Source organism: Globicephala melas, chromosome 4 (assembly GCF_963455315.2).
Source record: "Globicephala melas chromosome 4, mGloMel1.2, whole genome shotgun sequence".
NCBI classification, from domain to species: Eukaryota; Metazoa; Chordata; class Mammalia; order Artiodactyla; family Delphinidae; genus Globicephala; species Globicephala melas.
In genome coordinates, this window is record NC_083317.1 from 73,600,182 (window position 1) to 73,620,393 (window position 20,212).

The window sequence follows — 20,212 nt, forward strand, 5'->3', positions numbered from 1 at the left end:
CTGCATCAATTTCCCTCTGTTCAGTCCAATGGAGAGAGATAATAACCTATCTTAGGCTTAATTAACATCTGGGCTCTGCTGCTGTATCTGCATGTCTCCCTGTAATTGCAAACCTTTATTTATTTGGGCACTTTGATGACAGCCACATAATGGGAACTATGGCCCAGACCCCATCCATAGCCTCATACCTGCCAGCAGCTGCCAACCTCCCCTCCGCACCCCGACCTGCCCCTCTCTATTACTCTCCTGCCTGTCTACCCAGCCATCTCCCAGTATTCCTTGCTCATAATCCCCCTGCCTTGTGCCATTCCGTGCTTGTAGAGCACTTGGAATCTGGAAGCCTGGACCGCAGTACCAGATCTGCCCGTTACTTACTCCACCACCATGAGATGCATGCACTTGAAGCGCCCAGCGCTTTGCCTTGCATACAGTAGGTGCTAAACACTTGCGGTGGCTTTCCTTTCTACTCCATTCCATTCTTTAAACCCCTAGGTCTCTCACCTGAAACCTGAGTTATTTATGCTGCCCAGCCTGCCTCCCTTGAGTGGTTATGAGCATCAGAAGAGAAAATGGCTAAGAGCATCCTTTGTAAAGTATGCTACACAGAAGGGTGGTCTCCTCAGATGGAGGCAGGGTTGGAGTGCCAGAGGGATCACTGACCAGAAGAACCTCCCAGCGGGGAGAGTCCCTTGGACAGACCCCAATCTAGGATCTATCCTTTAGTAATGCAGGTCTCTAGGAAATAGGTATCCATCCTCAAGAAGTTTTCGGGGAAGTGGAACTCCCAGGAAGCAGCTAGAGAAGGATGGAGCAGGCTTGGCCACCACATGGCCAGAATCTCTCCAGGGCATGCTTCCCGATCCGCCTGAGACCCAACTGTCAGCAAGGAAAATTCTCACATTTGTGTCATGCTTTTCCATAAGAGGTGGCTTATATATGTGATTTCCTTTGAATTGCACAATGCCATAAGGAAGCATAATGACCCTGTTTACAAATTTAGCAGACCTAGGAGAAATGCACCTCTTTCTGCAACATCACACAGGGGGCCTTGTAGAATGGGGTGCAAACCCAGGTCTCTGAGTTAGAATCCTGTGCTTCTCCCCCTGTGGTGGTTACCTCTGGAAGAGGCACAGCTTGTTGCCTTTGTTTTCTTTTTTTTCCCCTCCCTTCCTTCCTTTCTTCTTTTTTTTTTTTCTCGATAATGATGCATTTATTTAAACTATTTGCTAGTTTATCTCTAAACTTATCAAAGAATAATGATGAATAAAGTAATGCCATATTCCATTAACACCCACACCAGTACATTTCCCAGTTAATCCTGTTAGGTACCCTAAGCCTTTTAAAAAATACTATTCTGAATTAAAATATTTCTAAAATGCACTATACAATGTTTTTTTAAAATTAGATTAGTTTATTATAAATGTAGCATGCTAATAAAATAAAAATTCAGCCAATCTAGTATCATATAAAGTATAAAGTCCCTCTCTCCTGCCCTCCCCCGGGTCAGTATGCAGATTGAGCATTTAGTAGAGGCATTTCTTTTTATATATATATAAATTTATTTATTTTATTTATTTATATTTGGCTGTGTTGGGTCTTCGTTGCTGTGCACGGGCTTTTTCTAGTTGCAGCGAGTGGGGGCTACTCTTTGTTGTGGTGCGCTGGCTTCTCATTGCAATGGCTTCTCTTGTTGCGGAGCACGGGCTCTAGGCGCGCAGGCTTCAGTAGTTGTGGCACGAGGGCTCAGTAGTTGTGGCTCATGGGCTTAGTTAATCCATGGCATGTGGGATCTTCCTGGACCAGCGCTCGAGCCCGTGTCCGCTGCATTGGCAGGCAGATTCTTAACCACTGCACCACGAGAAAAGCCCAGTAGAGGCATTTCTGACATGGGACAGTGGGACCTCTCTCACACCTCTGGGGGACAGTGCAATTCACTTAGGGCCTTCCCAGAACTTTCAGTGACCACTCACGCATCTATCCAGGTCTCCCTTTCACTGGAAAAGCAGAGCCGTCCTCTCCCCAGGTGTCTGGGTCCCTGGTGGGAGAAGCTGAGGCCTTTCTAGGAGAGAAGAACCCAGGCATCTCCCTGCAGGCGGCTGGGTCTGACCAAGGAAGAAGTCGCTGACTTGTTCTCTGCAGCCTCACAGGGCAGTGTGACAAATCTTAGAAGAACTTTTCAAGAATCAGAACTGTCATCCAGGGGCTGGGTTGTCTCAGGAGAAAGAGAGATCTGCTCCCAAAGGCCGTAGGAATTCACAGAGCCCCCAGAGAGGGGACAGTTTCCCTCAAAAATCCTTCTAGTGTTGGGCTAATGTTTGCAGCAACTGTTTCTGAAAAGTTACTGGAACTCTGGGTCCTGAGCTCTTCAAAGCAGCCCTTAGGACCAAGTGCAGACTGAATGATGACTGTCTTCACAAATTTTTTTTTTTTTTTTTTTGCGGTACGCAGGCCTCTCACTGTTGTGGCCTCTCCCGTTGCGGAACACAGGCTCTGGATGCGCAGGCTCAGCGGCCATGGCTCACGGGCTCAGCCGCTCCGCGGCATGTGGGATCTTCCCGGACTGGGGCACGAACCCGTGTCCCCTGCATCGGCAGGAGGACTCTCAACCACTGCGCCACCAGGGAAGCCCCCACAAACTTTTATAAATAACAGTTTTTCTCTGATCCTCCTAAAGTCTCAGCTCATCTAAACCTGGGCCTGTGGTCATAAGATGAAGAGTTTCTGTTGCAGAGACTATGTATCTCTTCCCCAAGTCCATTTCCATTTCCTTATGAGCATACTGTTGGACTACATTTCCCAGCTGGCCTTGCAGTTACATGTAACCACAAACTGAATTCTGGCCAATGGAACATGGTGAGAAGTTGTGTGTGTCACTTCTAAGCCTGCCCATTAAAACCTCCAAATGATCATGCACACTTTTTCTCTGTCCACTGGAAGACATTCTCTGGCTGGAAGCAGGTGACCCAGAGAGAATTTTGAGGTACTAGGATAGAGGTCAGCAAATTTTTTCTTTAAAGGACCAGATGGCAAACATTTTAGGCTTGTGGGCTATACAGACTGTTGCAATTACTCAAGTCTGTTGCCATAGTGCAAAGCAGTCATAGACAATGTGTGAATGGATAAGCATGACTGTGTTCCAATTAAACTTCAAATACAAAAAACAACCAGCAAGTCCAACTTGGCCCATGTCTCCTGCTCTAGAAGATGGTGGAGCCACAATGTAGAAGGAACCTGGGTCCCTAAATGACTGCTTGACAACCACAAGTATTCACACTGAATATTGCATAGGTGAGAAATAAGCTCTCCTTATGTTAATCCAGTAAGATTATGGAATTTGTTAAAGCAGTTAACATTCTTTACCCTATTTAATTATACCCAACATATTCTATTCCTTCTGGTTGCCAAGTTCATGGATCAGGAAATGGACCAATGAGGAAGAAAACCCAAATATTCTTCTAAAATGGCCTTTAGAAGTACAGGGCTGGAGAGAGGTTGCAGGTAGGAAATTTTCAAAAGCATCCTCCAATCTCACCCTTTAAAAAAAAAAAAATGTTCTGGAGGATTACACTTCCCCCAGAACCTAGATGAGGCAAAGTTTTAACTCAGTCAGAGTCTTTGAGAAGACCATCTTGATGGTTGAAAAGGATAACTATCTCTTTTGTGAAGCCCTCTATGGTCATCCCTCCCTCACTTGGCTGGGTAGCAGTGGGTTGGCTGCTTGTCCTGTGTTCCCTCAATACTTTACACACTGACTGCCCATACTTCTTTTTAGGTTGTACAGGTATTACATGTTTTGGTCTCTTCCACTGGATTACAAGCTCCATTAGGGCAGGGATGTCTTCTTGTTTCCCTAGGTGCACCCCATCCCCCACCTCAGACTAACCCACCTCACCCCACAGCCAGCACAGTGCTTGGCACACAGTAGGTGCATTATAAATGTTTCTCCAGTGAAGAAGAGAACTGGAATGCATGGATAAAGACATGCACAGATTAAGTCAAAATTGTCTAGGTAATAGGTAGGGAAACATGTAATTTATCATCCAAACTAGGACCCTTTTGAGAGTGAAATGTGGCTCTACTATAATTATGTGAGGACATCAGGCATAAATGGGAACTGTCCTGAGCAAACCAGGATCTGTGGTCATCCTAGCAGAGGCCCCTCTGGATCGTGGTCTCCCACGATATAGAGCATTCCTCAAGGAAATTGGTGATTTCTATTAGTTTCAGGATCCTTTACGATTAAAAACAAGCCAAAAAGAAGACTCAGAGTACAATGGAAAGGAAAGGGTGACGTGATTTGAAGTTTTTCTTGGCCGAAATCTCGGAGGAACAGCATAGCTCTCTCACTGCGCTGTGAGTTTTCACTGATCATTTCACACTAATGCCAAGCACAACATCTTGAGTTTACAGTACAGCTCAGCTGCGTCCTAGAGCACAGTCCCAGGCACACCCACAGGAACCTGCACATGTGCGCGCGCACACACACAAGCGCACAGTCCCAGGCACACCCACAGGAACCTGCACATGTGCGTGCGCGCGCGCGCACACACACACACACACACACACACAAGAGCACAGTCCCAGGCACACCCACAGGAACCTGCACATGTGCGCGCACGCGCGCACGCACACACACACACGCACCAGTTCCATCAGAACAAGAGGATCCTGATTATTCCTGTGTGTACTCTACCTACATAGCATGTCTCCAAGGAACACCTCAGAACTTCCACATTTCTAGAAAATAGTCTAAAGAATCACTCTAAGGGAACCGTGTCCATTTCAGGGACATCCATTTGAGAAGTAAATGAAATCATGATTGTGAATATTTGTGGAAAGTTTCGGGAAGTAGTGCGTGTGTGTGTGTGTGTCTGTCAGTCTGAGTGTAGAACAGTAATCACACTAGAAATACTGATCTGGCTGATCATCAAATTACAGAGAACAAATAAAACTCTAGCCAGAGAACACAGGCAGTTGCTCTCCCGCCGCAGCCGACGGAAGAGATTGGGCTGGAGGTGGAGCCGCATAGCTCAGGTGGCTATCTAGAGCTTCAGATGGAAAATTGGCCCATAATCTTTCCACATAAAGCATGCCATTTGAACGCCCACCTACTGTTTCCTATTCTTAATAGATTACTTCCTTGTGTTTGCCTGTTTTCCCTCCTTGGGTCCCTGGAATATGTTTCATGGAAAATGTCCCTGCCCAGCTATACATTCCCTCCGTGGAGGAGCCCCACTGAGGCTCACTCAGCCGACTGTGTTATTTCAATCTGAATATTCCAGCAGCCACCACTCCTTTCCTGGACTGCTCTTTACCGAGAGCACTGACTTATCCAACGTTTAGATTTTGAGCCTCAAAGCAACCTGAGCGATCGTTTGGTTAGCTATTACTACCTCCATTTCACAAAAAGAAACTTGCCCAAGGTCAAAGAGCTGATATACGGGAAAACCAAGGCTAGAACCAGGTTTCAAGTCCAATTCTCTTTTGGCTCTACCCACAGTCTCATCCCCCACCCCACCCCAGCCCCCCAGTTATTTCAGTTGTCAGTTAATATTGGACATTTGCTAAGACCTGGGTCCAAGAAATGAAGTGGCAGAGATATTACGTAACTAAAACCTCTTTGGACTTCATCAACGTGAACACCTCCTAAAGGGTCTGACCAGCCATGGGCTCTGTGAGCTTCCTCCATCAGCAACAACTGCTACAGATATGAGAGGAAGGGTCCCACACACCTTGGTGTGGCTCCGCATCCCCTTCGGGTAAGTAGTGTGGTTTGGTGTGGGCACAAACAGGACCACCTGATCTCATGGTGCTCCTTTAAAGAGATGAGCTTCTCTACTGGAAATCAGGTAGTGTGAGCATTTTCCCTGGGAATTGAGGACATAGAGGATGAGTTAGCCTGCAAAGGCTAAGACAGGTTTACCTGCAGAGGAAGCCTTGGTGGAGGACAGACAGCAGCTGTGGACAAGGAACTGCTGATGGTTTTGTAGATCTTTAGATGGTGCCTGGGAATCATTTGCAAGCCCTGATCTGGCACACAGAACTGATAGTAGGACCCAGTGGCCCTACCCACCCTCCCTCCTTGAACTCACGAGACCTTGGAAACATCACTTTCTCTGTGTATGAGTTCAGCTGCAAGAGTGTGACCTTTAGGAACGTGGCTTATGACACTAGAACATCGGTAATGTTAGGAGAGGTATTCCTTGCACTAAAACATTTTTTCCTGCCTACTCTGGCCGCCTACATCATGGCGCCTGAAATTCTCTTATTATGGGGTTTTATATCTCAAAGGCTTTTAATATCCAAGAATACCCTATTAAAATTCAGTTCCCTGAAAAGACCACTTAGGTAAGAGTTTGGGACGCACTGTAGGCTTTAGGAACAACAGCTTGAGGATGCAAAAGTGTGAACATTACCACTTAGGGAAGGGAGGGAGGCAGGCCCTGTGCTTCACACACACACACTTGGCACATGTCACCAAGGCAGGGAGGGGAGAAATGAGAAGCCTGAGTTCTAATCGTTGCTCCACTGTAAGCTCCCTGCAACACCTGAACGAGTCCTTTCCCTTCTCTGAGCTTAGTGTCCTCATCTAGAAAAGGAAGGGACTGGTCTGGAAGTGCGCTGAGGTTCTGTCTGGCTCTCAGGCTCTCAGGGAGAGTAGATGATCTTGGAGTGAGCTGGTGACCTCTTGAGCCATTCATTGTTGGCCAATCCTGGAACAGAGGGGAGGGAGAATCCCTGACAGGCAGCAAAGAATAAATTCCCCTAGGAGAGGGATCCAGGATTGAGATGGGTTCTGGAGTAGGGAGGAGCAAGAGGGTGGGGAAGATGCCCCGGGATGCCTACTCCCTCTTTTTTTTGCAGTACGCGGGCCTCTCACCGTTGCGGCCTCTCCCGTTGCGGAGCACAGGCTCCGGACGCGCAGGCTCAGCGGCCATGGCTCACGGGCCCAGCCGCTCCGCGGCATGTGGGATCTTCCCAGACCGGGGCACGAACCCGTGTCCCCTGCATCGGCAGGCAGACTCTCAACCACTGCCCCACCAGGGAAGCCCCCTGCTCCCTCTTACTCCCAGACTTGTTGCCGGTGGGTCCTGGTCTCCCTTATTAGGAAAACAAAACACCGTGCTACCAGGTGCCCTTATGGTCTTTGATCAGATGCCTGGGCTCTGCCAAGTCTCCTTGGAGAGTGGCTGGGTTGCTTTCAAACTACCTTATCCCAACCAAAAAAATACAGAGAAAAAGAGGGTAGGACTTGGAGTTAGGAGACCTGACTTCGAGCCCCAACTTTCTGAGTGATCTTAGGGCAAGTTATTTTATGTTTCCTAACCTGGCCCTTAGATACAGTATCAGTCTGCATTTTAGGACACAGCATGGCCTCCAGGTTTTGAGGTAGTGAAAGGGATGTCTAGCAGGCAACTCCTGCTCTGGCTTGGCCAAGAGAATATCACCTCCAAATTAGACTCTGGTGAGGGTCCAGGCCACAGTGAGTCCTAAAGATGTCCCCAGAGCCCCAGACAGTTTCTAGCCACAGTCAGAGGTTTCTTCTATTCTCATCCACTAGGGGATGGAGGAAGGCAGAAACACACTTGACCTTAACCTTTGCTCCTTCTTTGATTCAGAACTCTAGTTTTGCTATTATCTAATGCAACCCATCCATTTTACCTATGAGGATCCCAAGGGTAGAGAGGGGAAGTGACTTGACTGGGTCAGTGCAGACAGAGTCCGGATCACTTCAAGGCCTGGATTCAAGGCTCTTCCTTCAGGCTTCTGCCATGCCACATTTTGTGAGCCTTCATTTGGCTCAAATTACAGGGAGGGATATGGGCAATAACTTTGGTGACTACAATTCCATTAAAGCTAATTCCAAGTAAACCATCCTTCTCCAAACCAGAACCATCCCTTCCCTAAGAAGGTCGGGGAAGTTCCAAGGAAAATCTTGAGAACTGAATCTACCTGATGTGGAGTGGAGGAGTCAATTGAATCCCAGTCTTCCCTCCCTTCCAAACATAATATCCTTAAAACCTTGGCTCCTCCATCTGGGTGATGACCTTGAACTTTGTCAGCCCTATTCTCATAGCATGAAGTGGAATCACCCCCTTTACTTACTCCCTCCTTAGCATTTCCTGAGCACCTACTAGGTGTTGGGCTCTATGCTAAGTTTGGTGAATCAGAGATGCCTAAAGTCACATGCCTGTCCTGGGAGAACTCAGCCAACCAGGAGGGATACCGATGATTAATAAATATGGTGCAAGGGAAAGAGCTCCCCCACGCTCAAACTACACCTGCTCTTCTAGGGCAAGAACTTGCCAGACCAGACCTCAGGGGTGGGAATAAGAGGAGACCAAGTTTCTCTGGGGGTGGCCACCCCACCCACCAGCAGCATCCTTGCCAGGAAGACAGACACCTGGCCCCTCTACCTGTGGCATCATGCAGCTAGTAGACACTCATGTGCACTTGTTGGTGGGAGTGGCACGTTGAAGAATGGCACACAAGTTTATCATCCAGCATCTACCATGTGTAAAATGTAGGGGTACATAAGAAAGGGGGAAACAGGGCTTCCCTGGTGGCGCAGTGCTTGAGAGTCCGCCTGCCGATGCAGGGGACATGGGTTCGTGCCCCGGTCTGGGAGGATCCCACGTGCGGTGGAGCGGCTGGGCCCGTGAGCCATGGCCACTGAGCCTGCGCGTCCGGAGCCTGTGCTCCGCAACAGGAGAGGCCACAACAGTGAGAGGCCCACGTACCGGAAAAAAAAAAAAAAAAAAAAAGGAGGGAAACAAAGAACAATTCAACTGCCAGGTTCTGCCATCCCAAAGCTAAACATCTAGTTATAAGCCATAAAAACTGGAGGAATATGAAAAGAGCATGGGTTTAGGAGTTTGAACCCCTAGGTCTTGGTGTCTCCTTGTATAACTTTGGGCAGGACATCACCCCTCTGTACCTCATTTGTTCATTGCTAAGTGGGGGGTGGGCAGGGCCAAAGCATGCCCTGGAGTTGCAGGATTGGTGCTGATGGATGACTGTGTGCTTGGTTTGTTTTTCCTTTAAAGTTTGGGCTTTCTTTTCTTCCATGCGATTAAAGTCTGAACTAGGTTTGTGGGAAGAAGGAAAAATGAAGCCAGGATCAGGTGGGAAGCTGGGTAATAGGAGAAGCCCAAGGGGAACGATGTGTTACAGGAGGAAGTGGGGTGGGAGATAGATGAAGAAGAGAACCAGGAAAGGAGGTGGTTGGAAGGGCTGCTCTCCCTCGGAGTTAGAAATAAGGGCCTTTGCTGGTGCCACTGAACAGCCCTAGAGCGGTGAAGGAATTAGTGTCAAGCTGCAGGGCCACCTAGCCATTCAAACCACCAAAATGGTGGTTAGTCAAGGCTGTTCAGATTGGGTCACTCCAGAGCTGGCGGGGGGGGGGGGGGGGGGCGAGGGCCGGAAGTGGGGCTGGGCCCAGGCACATTGTGAACATGGATGAGCTAGCAGGAGCAGGAAAGGCCCCAGCTAACCATAAAGCCAGATCCAGATGGGGCCGAGCACATGGAACATTCTCCAGGGTAGATCACATGCTGGGTCACAAAGCAAGCCTCAGTAGATTTCAGAAAACTGAAATCATAACAAGCATCTTTTGCAACTACAACACTATGAGGCTAGAAATCAACTATAAGAAAAAAACTGAAAGAAACACAAACATGTGGAAGCTAAACAATATGCTACTAAACAACCAATGGATCACAAAAAATACCTAGAGACAGATGTGGCCAAGTACAGAAAAACCTGGTGGCAAGAGTATAGAGCGCCCTGGCCCTAGGGGCCTCCTGCCCGCCTGGAGCCCTGAATAGTTTCCCACGTGTTAGGCGAGGCTCCTAGCACCAACAGTCTACGCACATTGCTAGCTCTGTCACGCATCACTTACCAGCAGATGCTCAGGCTACGGTTGCATACCACACAGAGGAAAGAGTTCTTCTTATTACATTACTAAACCCTTTAGAAATGAGGGCAACGAGCTCCTAATAGAATTGTTACGTTTCTCATGGTTCTTGGTGACTCCCATGCGGTTTTCTAATCTCCAGCGTGGTGCTAGGGGTGGACTTCACCAGCCATTTTACCAGCCATTAAAAGCAACTCTGTCCCTGGGAGGGCATTGTGCTTTCTCAGTATAACAGAGCCTTTCTAATTTGTTTAAAATCTACTCTTCCGCTGACTGCGGGGCAGTGAGGGGGAAGGTTTTCTTTAGGAGGGGAGCATGTGTGTGTGTAGAGTGGGTGTTGTCTGACACCCACTGACTGTAATAGTTGAGAGGCTATGTAATACCATTGTTTATTTTACTCTGCCCTACTCCTCTCTCCTTCTGCCTCAACACACACAAAAATTGTACAAACAGGGGATGTTTGTGCCCAGAGAGGTGGAGAAACACCTCCTCCGTGGACGCACGCGGCCACCCCTGCAACCATCTCTCTTTCAGCCGTAAGTCACTCCGTGTTTCGTGCAGTCAAGGCTGCAGTGCTGGACACCGAGGATTACTTAGGCTGGGGAAGACTGTGGCAAGAGTCTCACTGCATTTAAAGTACCATCGGGTAGTAAAGGAGAAACGTGAGCCTCACCTTGCGAGACGGAAAAGCTAAATTTGATGAATAAACCAGACCTCAGGTGCTTTCTGGAACGTGTATTTCCACTACTTCGCTGTGCTTTTGTCACACCACGCTTTTCCTTCTGAGCGTCAAGAGTAAATCGGTTTTCCGGTTTTATTTTGTTTTTTCATTTAAAACATCTCTCCTTACGCTAGTGATGTCATCCCTGGAAGACTGAGATGTAAGAAGAGGTGAATCATGTATCACCTTCGCATCTCTTCTAGAATTACATCAGCCAGAGCCCTGGGGTGCAGTGGGGATAAAAGCCAAAAAGTAGAGGGGAGGAAAGAGGGAAAGGGAGGGTGCCGGTGGGGGGAGGGAAAGAGAGAGCCGGTTCTTTTGCAGTCTGCTTATTTTCTTCTTTCTCCTTCCTCAACCCCTAAACACCCCTTCCCTATTTATAAATCAGATAACAGGAAAAATCAGACTTTAAAGAGACAGTTGCCTTATATTTATTGATGGTGTTGGTGTAAATGTCACTTGTCTGAACTTTCTGACCAATCACCATACCCCCATCAGTCACAGATGAAAGCCACCTTGGCATTCTCATTGGACACATCAATTGGATTAAGAAGGAAGACATGAAGACCCTGCCCCACCCCCAAGTATTCATCAAATGATCTTCACGGTGATTAATGTTCTCATCAGTTTCAAACAGCAAAGAAACTGGCAGTGCATGGAAATAACCTGAAATATGAAATTACTGAAATGTGAAATCTAACCATGCAAACTAGCGATGACCCACAGCTGACCTTCCTGCCCTCTCTCTACCTGAGGGTTTGAAAACATCATCCAATAATGTGTAGCTGAGGTATTCAGCAAAAGGGATAGGGACTCTCAACCAAACCAAAATATAACAGAAGAGAAATATAAGCTAGGCCTTGTTCTAATGCCCTCAGAAAGTGACTCTGAATATTTTTCAATTTCCCACCCACCCACCCACCCTTTGCTTTTCTAAAGATCATCTTATGCCTGAATCACTCCTGTTAATTAGGGAGAAAATCTACCACCCCCCTTCCTCTATGGCTCCAGTGAATTCCAGACTCCCTAGGATCACTGGGTCTAGCTGCTCCCAACACATTTATGATGAAAACAAAACCAAGGGCCTCAGGACGCTACACGAGGGAAGGCCAGGAGAGCGATCAATTTCTGCAACATAGGAAAAGGGGCCCATAGGGGCAAAGGGAAAAAATAGTTTGCAGAATGCACAGTTTGGGCAGAATCTTATTACAGCTTCCAGCTGATCGGGTGTAGCCAAACTAGAGACATCTGTTTGGAGTTTACAACAGAAACAAACACACGGAAAGCATGAAAACGCTAAGACACACACACAGACCAAGCTCTAGCAGTTCTTCTCCGCCTTGACCTCCAAACCATTCTCCCACTGGGTCATGCTGGGTTGCAGAAGGAAAGGAAATAGGCTCTTCCACCTGCCCCTGCCCCGACCCCACCCCACGTGCACCATGACTCATTCAAGCCATGACTGGAACCTCTCCACTTTCCTCTCTCCTTGACTTTCCTCCCAGGAAAAACAGAGATGCTCCCACTCCTGAGAGCATCGTGGGGACTTTCCTTAGTTCTCTAATTCACACCTTTAAAGCTCCTTGAGCTGTCTGGAAAGGAAAAGGTGAACCACAGAAGAAGGTGGTAAAACCTCAGAAGACCTTGAAAGTCACCCCTCCCTAAATAACCTCACAGGTCTGGCAATGAGGAACAGAACTCAACCGGCATCTGCAAGAACTGCCTCAAAGAAGTCAGAAAAATCCTACGCTCACACAACTAATAATAAGTGAAGAACACGGCCCTAGCTGCAGCACACAGAGTTGCAGAGGACCAGAAAGGCCCCAGGCTACGCATAAAGTGGGTTCCCCTTCCCTAATTACCTCCAAGCCCCGCAAAGGACAATGACTGTCCTCCCACTCCATCCCAGCCATGGTCACACCCTCTGCCGCCCAGCCCCACGGCCAAGCATTTTCTGAAGCAGGTCTAGACACTCACCTGTTCTGTTAAATTTTCCTCTTTATTCTCTCCCCACTGGCGGGCAAACAGAACCAGAGCAGTGCTACTCTTTAAAAATAACAAAATGTTTTATACACATTTCTGTATATACAACTGAACAACATTTTACATGTCCCTTTTGCACAGCAAAAGATATAAACATTGGACTCTGACAACAGTTATGTACAAAAAAAAATGTCAAAAATACTTCACAACAGTGCAAAAATATTTTACACAGTATCATGGAGTGAGATCTTTTGAGCGGAAGCAAGGTGTGTGTGTTTCTAAAGGAAAACTCCTTTTTTAGATATTAGATGTCTTTAACTGTAAACAAAATGCAACTTACTTTCTCCCCCCCTCCCTTCCCCACCAGTTATTTGAGGAATTTGGCAGAATTTCAAGGGTCTGAGTCTGAGGTAAACAACCCAAGCTCTCGCACCAAAAAGACTGGGGGCAAGGAGGTGGCACTAAAGCCTCAAACGTTGAGAGCAAATCTTTTTTTTTTTTTAATGACATGTCAGTGACAGCGCCAGGCCGCTCCCAGCTGGGGGCTGGTGGAGGAAGTTAACCCCTCCTCCTCAGGCCCCAGCTGCCCACAAACAGGAAACTGGCCAGCAGGCACCTCACGCCTGCGGGGCTTTGCTAACACCAGCTGCCCTTCCCCTCCCCAGACCCCAGAGGGCTGCCTCTCTCCCCTTCCTTGTAGGGTTTCCCTCCCCCATATCTCCACGTGCAATCTGAGCCCTGCTTCAAACAGAGCCAAACGTATGGGGGTGGGGGAGGGTCTGGGCCTCAAGTGTCCCCTTTCCCCTTTCTTGGGGGGGGGTCGGGAAGGTAAGCAAGTGGTGGAGAGACGGGGGTGGGGTGTCACGATGCGGCAACAGGGGCGCGCACAGGACATTGCTGGGAGCTCAGCCCGAGTGGGGCTCGTCTGGTCTGGCGCAGTCGGCGGGGTCCGACTGGTCCCCGGCGGTGGTAGTGGTAGCTTCCGTGCCCCCTCCTTCGATGGAGCTCTCGCTACCCGTGCTCTCACCCGACAGCAGGCGCGTCACCCGCAAGTCGGCCTGCAGGCTCCGCACGTCGTTGCCGAAGCTGAGCTCTCCCAGATCATTAATAAGCTGGGACAGCTCGGCCTTCATGTCGGAGGTGCTGCCCAGCAGCAGAGAGGGCGACCCAGCCTCAGGGCCCGGCGAGACCCCGCCGCCCCCCAGCACCTCTTCGCGGCCACTCTCCAGCGTGTCCAGCAAGTCCCCGCATTCGAAGTGCATGGCCACCACCAGCGCCCGCTGCGCCTCGGCCTCTTGCTCTGCCGGGTCGCCCTCCCCGGCTCGGTCCTCCTCCTCATCCCCCTCCTCCTCCTCCTCCGGGCAGCCCTCCGTGTGCACCCCTCTCTCTTCCTCCTGCAGCTCCTGCTCCTGCTGTTCGCCGAGCAGATCCTCGGTGATGGAGCCGAGCTTGGGCGCGCTGCGGCTGCGCTCCACCGGCGGCTTGTAGCAGCAGGGTCCGTGCAGGAGCAGCTTGCGCAGGGGCACCAGCGGGATGGTGTGCGCGCCCACCAGCTCCTGCTGTTGGTGACGCGCGTCGTCCCGCCGCTTGAGCCGTTTAAATTCCGCCAGAGCGTTGGCTGACGTCTGGTAGAGCAGCAGGGCCATGGCCTGCGCCTTCTCGGGCTTGGACACCAGCACCGCGTGGCAGCGCAGCATTACCGCCTTGTGTTTGAGCTCGTGCCGGTAAACCCAGGCGAAGACCTTGGGCAGTCGCGCGTCCGCCACGCAGTAGGTAACGCGGTGCAGCAAGTAGAGGTGGCCCGGGCGGCGCAGCGCACGCTCCTCGGCGTGCACCATGCGGATACCCTGCGCACTCACAGTCAGCTTCATCTTGGTGCCCTGACGGCCCGCCTCGCTCTTGCTCCAGATCTTGCCCACCGCTAGGTCGGTGCAGCCGTCGCCGCGCGCCTGGATGGTGGTGGCATTGCCCAAGTAGAGCACGGTGTAAGTTGGGTCCTCGCTGGTGATGTGCAGCTTCTTGCGCTTGGAGCGGAACATGCTGCCCACCCGGCTGAGCGCGCCTTCGGGGCACGCCCGTGCCAGAGAGGTGAGCGCCGAGTAGTGCAGGCTCACCGCGTAGCCCTTGGGTTTGGACGCCTGCCGTGGCGGCGCCTCGGCCAGCAGCTCAAACTTGTGCTTCTTCCACGGCAGCATCTCCGGAGAGCGCCCCAGCGCAGCTGGGCGGCGGCGGCGGCGGCGGAGCGCCGATTGAGAGCCCGGCTGAGCCACCCGCCCCGGCCGGACTCGGCCGGGGCAAGACCGAAAAATAAAACTCTGCTGGGAGTGGCCCAGTCGGAGGGAGTGGGGGCGGGGGAGATGTTCGAGAACCCCGCCGAAAGAGGTAGGGGTAGAATTTTTTAAAGAGGATTTAACTGCAAGGAGAGGGAGTGGGTAGGAGCACACAGATTTACCCCAGCCTGGGCAGGACCAGGGCAAAGAGTCTTGGGCAAGCAAAATGAGAGAAAGCACGAGAGTGGAGCAGAAAATGTCTTTAGAAAAAAGGGATGCGTGCGTGCAGCAAAAGCAGCCGGGATGGTGCGAGAATACGCAGGAACTCCTCGGCGAAGGTGAAAAGGGGCCCCCTCGCACACACACACAATCCGCAGGGCTAGGTCCAGAAACCGCGGAAACTCAACCGCGAGTGTGCCCAGGGGTCGGTGCTCCCCACCCCCAAGGGGTGCTGTAGGCAGAGAGCCCCTCGATTGAGCGGGTCCCAGAATCAGCTGCTTGCCCCGAGTGCGCTCAGATGGTGGGTCCAGCTGGCCGCGGCGGGCCCAGCGCAGCAGTCCCGCCGTGGCTCACTGCATTTTCTCTCCCGCAGGACGCCGGGGACTCTGGCTTCGCCGGCTCACTGTCCGGGCTGGCTCCGCCAGGGCAGCGCCGGCCTCCGAGGGCGGGGCGTGCGCATGGTCGGCTCCGGGGATGGTCGCTACCTCATTTCTTCTCTCCGGAGGGTGTCCGACTGCGCTCCCGGGATCCCCTGGCTCGGCTGCCCGCCTTTGCAGCGCGCCCCCTCCGGTGTCGCGAGCCGTAGCTGCCTCGCCAGCCTCATATCATTGCCGTCTGGGAGGAAGATCTCGGGTAAATATAGGCCGGCGCGAACCATTCGCCGCGCGGGGACAGGGGAGGAGCAGAGAAGAGGATCTGTTTCGGGCTTGGAAGGCCGGCGGGTTCCTGGTCTCTTAAAGGGACCTGGTTGCAGCCATTGGTTGAGGGAAAGGGGAGAACGGTCCAACCTGGCAATTAAATCCCAAGTTTACCAGCAGAAATTCTGTAGAATTTATCTACAAAAATCGCCAAGACCTTTGGTTACCCCGCAAGAAAAGCAACTTGAATTCTGACACTCCACCCCCCAGCCTGAATTGCAACTCACTGATGTGTGTCTCCATCGGAACTTCTGGGGGAGGTGGTGGAGGGTGGGATTTACACTATAAAATACAAAAAGGTTGGGGAAATAGTGATTCTTTCCGTGTGTAATAGCTTTCTGAAATTGACTGGGTGCTGTTTAATTTTTTTTTTCCAAAATTTTATTCTATTAAAGAAAATAAAGAGGGGCAAAGAAAACGCTGAGACTTATCTTTCACTATCTTGGAGCCCTTTCTCCACAGGCAAAGAGCAGATAGTGAAAAGAGAGATGAGTGGTAATGGGATGATTAGCGTGAACACTATAGTATGTGTTTGGTAAATAAGGTGCTTCCAGCTTCTAACCCCCAGCAGTGCCCCCTCCTTCTGTCAGGCCTCAGAGTAGAGCAGTTTTCTGAGATATATTCAATTTCTAAGTGATGCTTGTGTGTGGTTAGAACTCAGTTTATAATTTGGCAGGCCAGTCATTCAGTTTTATTACATCATTGTCACATTATGGATGAGAATTCCTAGTAAAAATTCAAATGATGTTTTTTATTTGTGTCAAATAATGCCCGGCCACCCTCCACAGAGAATGATTAACATTAATCATTCTTTTCTCTTGTGCCAGCTGGATAATGTCACTTTAATCATCTGGCCGGCTTGACCCTTGGCTAGTAACTCATTTCTGGGCCCTCGAAACAACGGGCTTGCCTCTACGGTCTGCTCAATCAAAGCAAAACCACTTCTAGCTGGAATGTGCACGTGACCCTGCGTCAAACTCCCAAGCTCATCCCAGAGGAGGAGAGTAGGCCCTCCCACTCCCCAGGCCCAGTCTACTGGGGATCTAGATGTCTCTGGCTTCCATACCAGGTTCTGATTTCAAAACAACTGTAACTTCTCATGGAAATTCTCTGACCCTCTACCTTTACTAACTTTTAACCTTTCTTTGAACTCTAACCCAATTTTCTAGAGTCACTGGCGCTGCGCTTCAATTTAACTAACTTTCCTGAGTACCTTTTGGTACCAGGCCCTGAGCTGGGAACAGACCTAATTCCTGTCTCCAAGAAGCTCCCAGTCCAATGAAGGATGTAAACTTCACCCACCTCTGGGCTTCTTCTGGAATGTAAGTTCTGTAAGAGCACCCTATCTCCCTCCAGTGCCTGACACTACTTAATTGTTGAATGAATGAATGACGTATGCATGTAAACAAGAAGACAGAGGGAACTAAATGCCCTGAGACAAGACGCAAAGTACTCTGAGAAGCTGGAAGAAAAGGTTCTTTGTGACTAGGAAAATCAGAAAAGGTTCCATGGAGGTGGTGAAGTGTGAAATACGGACAGGATTTTGCCACGGAGGGAAGAATTAAAGGGCTTTCCAGATATAGAGAACAGCAAAATTATAGAACATAAAAATGCGTGCACATGTGTAGTTGAGGATGGCATTTGACAATTGTGACAATGAAAGAAGAAAATTTCCCGATCAAACAAGGATGTCTCCTGATCATGCCCTCCTAGTCTCTGAGGGAAGGAATGGCATTTTCATGGCTGGCTGGTCCCAGAATGTCATTAGACCAAAGCTCTAATGCCTTACTCCTCAGCTGCACTGATGGGTTAATGGAGCTACGGTGTTGGAATGAGCTGGTTAGGACTATAAGAAGCCATTTAAACCGAGGTTAATTCCTCTTCTGCTCACGTTTCTGGAATATCTTGCAGTGGCAATGGAGTAGATGGTATGTGCTCCCAACAAAAAATTCCGATAAAAAACCCACCAAATTAACCTGTGCTAAGTGACCTTTAGCTGGTCCATAATCTCGAAGTCTAGACTCTACAAAAGCAGGCATCATATTCAAGCAGTTAACATTTCCAAATTACTCAGAGGTCCAGGGACCAGAAGTGTTTGAGCAGGAAGAGAAGGGACCAGTGGTGGGAGCTAAGGCTGGTCTCAGCCTCCGCGAGAGGCACCTCTTTGGGCTTCATGCGGTGGCAGGGAAACCAGTGGACCACAGCAGCAGGGAGGACTCCACTGGCGGGCCAGGCTTTCCAGTGGAGCCAGAGTGTCAGACCCAGATGCACAGGCCCACAGAGCTGCTCCTGGGCTGTCTTCTTAATAAGCCTGTTTTCAACCTGGGGAGGACAGAGAAATTCTAGGCAAATGTCAACACTCTGACATGTGAGTCCCGCTCTGTGCAGATTTGAGACACAGAGCAGTTCCAGAAGAGACCTCAGCAAAGTCAGCCGGAAACGGCTTAGAAACTGCATAGGACCGCAGACTGCACTTGTTTTTTATGACACTGCCCCATCTACTGGTGCCAGGCAGAAGTGACACTTGATGAGATGGTTTCTCACAGAACTGGATAAGCCAGTGGTTGAATCAATACACAGCCAAGTCACAGCTGGAAAGAAACCCAGCCTCTAACGTAACATGTAAGAGTCAACCTTTTAGCGCGCAGGAAGCTTTCAGGCTGGTTTTCTCCCACCTTATTTCTTGCATAACGCTCCTGCCTCTTGGTCCCCCTCCCGCTACACCCCACTGAATGAACACCCCGCTTCAGAGACGATAAATGACGTACCTGGGATCTTCAAAGTCATTCAACAAATATTTGTGGATGTGATTTGTGGATATACTGTGGATGTGATGTTGTTGCTGGGGATACTGCCCCAAAGCAGACAGACGGGTCTCTGCCCTCATGGGATTTATATCCTATGGGGAGGCAGATAATCAGCAAACAAATAACTAATAAAGTATCAGTTAGTGATAAGTTTCCGAGGAAAAGAAAACAGTGTTAGGAGTAGGAAGTAGCTGGCTTAGACAGCAGAGCCAGGGAAGGCATCTCTGGGCAGAGACCTGGATGGGATAGAGCCAGCCAGGCAAAGATATGGAGGGAGAACATTCCAACCCGTGTTGGCCAAAGTGGTAGTCACTGGCCACGTGTGGCTAATGAACACTTGACATGTACTTGGTCCAAATTGAGATGTGATGCCAACATGAAATACACTCTGGATTTTAAAGACTTAGTAAGATAAGAAGGATGTAAATTATCTCAATAATTTGATAGTAATTATATATCGAATGATAATATTTTGGCTATTTTGAGTTAATAGAATATACTATTAAAGTTAATTTTGCTGTTTCCTTTTACTTCTTTAATGTGGCTGCTAGAACATTTAAAACTATACATATGGACAGCTTTGTGCTAGGCAAAGGGCACACCCAGTACGAAGTCCCCAAGGTGGGAATGATTCCAGTGGGTTCAAGGACTCTCTGGCTTCAAAATCCCACTGTGTGATCACAGCCTCTTACCCTTCCAGCCCTCTTCATTCCTCACTCTATCACATCAGTTCTTTAACCTTCTCAGGACCTCCAGGGTCTACATCAGCATGCCTCACAAGTAGACTCACCCACTGGCTGCATCAGAATTCCCTGGGACAAGTCCTGGATCCCACCCTTAAATGGGAATTTCTGGAGTTAGGGGCCTGTATTAAACTCCTCCACGATAGAACAGTTACTCAAGTTTAGTGAGCCCTGTCCTAGCCCACTTCATTTTTCCCACTATCAACTCCTTCCTAACCTCTTATCCTTGCCTTCCTCCCCATCCAAGACCTTCCGGATGAGCATCGGGTCCACAGTTTCTGTGCACTGCATCCACCCCATCCCTGGACCACTGCCACAATCTCTATGCTCTGCTTCTGGAGCTATAATGCTGAGTAGAATCCCTCAGCTGTTTGGGCAGTGCCTCAAGCCATTCTGACCCCTCCTATGGTAGGCAGAATAATGACCCCCCCCCCAAAGATGTCTATGTCCTAATCTCCAGAACTTGTGAATATGTTACAGTACATGGCAAAGGGGAAGGAAGATTCTACAATTAAGGTAGAATAGGTAGGTAGAAAGGTAGATAGAATTAAGGTTGCTAACTAGCTGACCTTAAAAAGGGAGAATAATCTGAATTATGCAGATGGGCTCAATGTAATCACCAGGGTCCTTAAAAGTGAAAGTGGAGACCTCAAAAACATTATGCTAAAGTGAAAGAAGACACAAAAGGTCACATACTGGGCTTCCCTGGTGGCGCAGTGGTTGAGAGTCCACCTGTCGATGCAGGGGATGCGGGTTCGTGCCCCGGTCCGGGAAGATCCCGCGTGCCGCAGAGCGGCTGGGCCCGTGAGCCATGGCCGCTGAGCCTGCACGTCCGGAGCCTGTGCTCCGAAACGG

General features: G+C 49.6%; 1 protein-coding gene across 1 annotated transcript; it reads right to left on the minus strand.

Annotated features, from left to right (window-relative positions):
• Nucleotides 1–11,570: 11,570 nt before the first annotated feature.
• FAM43A (family with sequence similarity 43 member A) lies at nucleotides 11,571–15,751 on the minus strand. Its single transcript, XM_030860339.2, has one exon. The coding sequence runs from the start codon at nucleotides 14,813–14,815 to the stop codon at nucleotides 13,526–13,528; it is 1,290 nt and encodes a 429-aa protein (XP_030716199.1). The 5' UTR covers nucleotides 14,816–15,751; the 3' UTR covers nucleotides 11,571–13,525.
• Between the last annotated feature and the right edge of the window lie 4,461 nt (nucleotides 15,752–20,212).

Excerpts from the sequence above, each read along its gene's own strand:
- FAM43A (XM_030860339.2), bottom strand. The coding sequence starts at position 14,815 with ATGCTGCCGTGGAAGAAGCACAAGTTTGAGCTGCTGGCCGAGGCGCCG.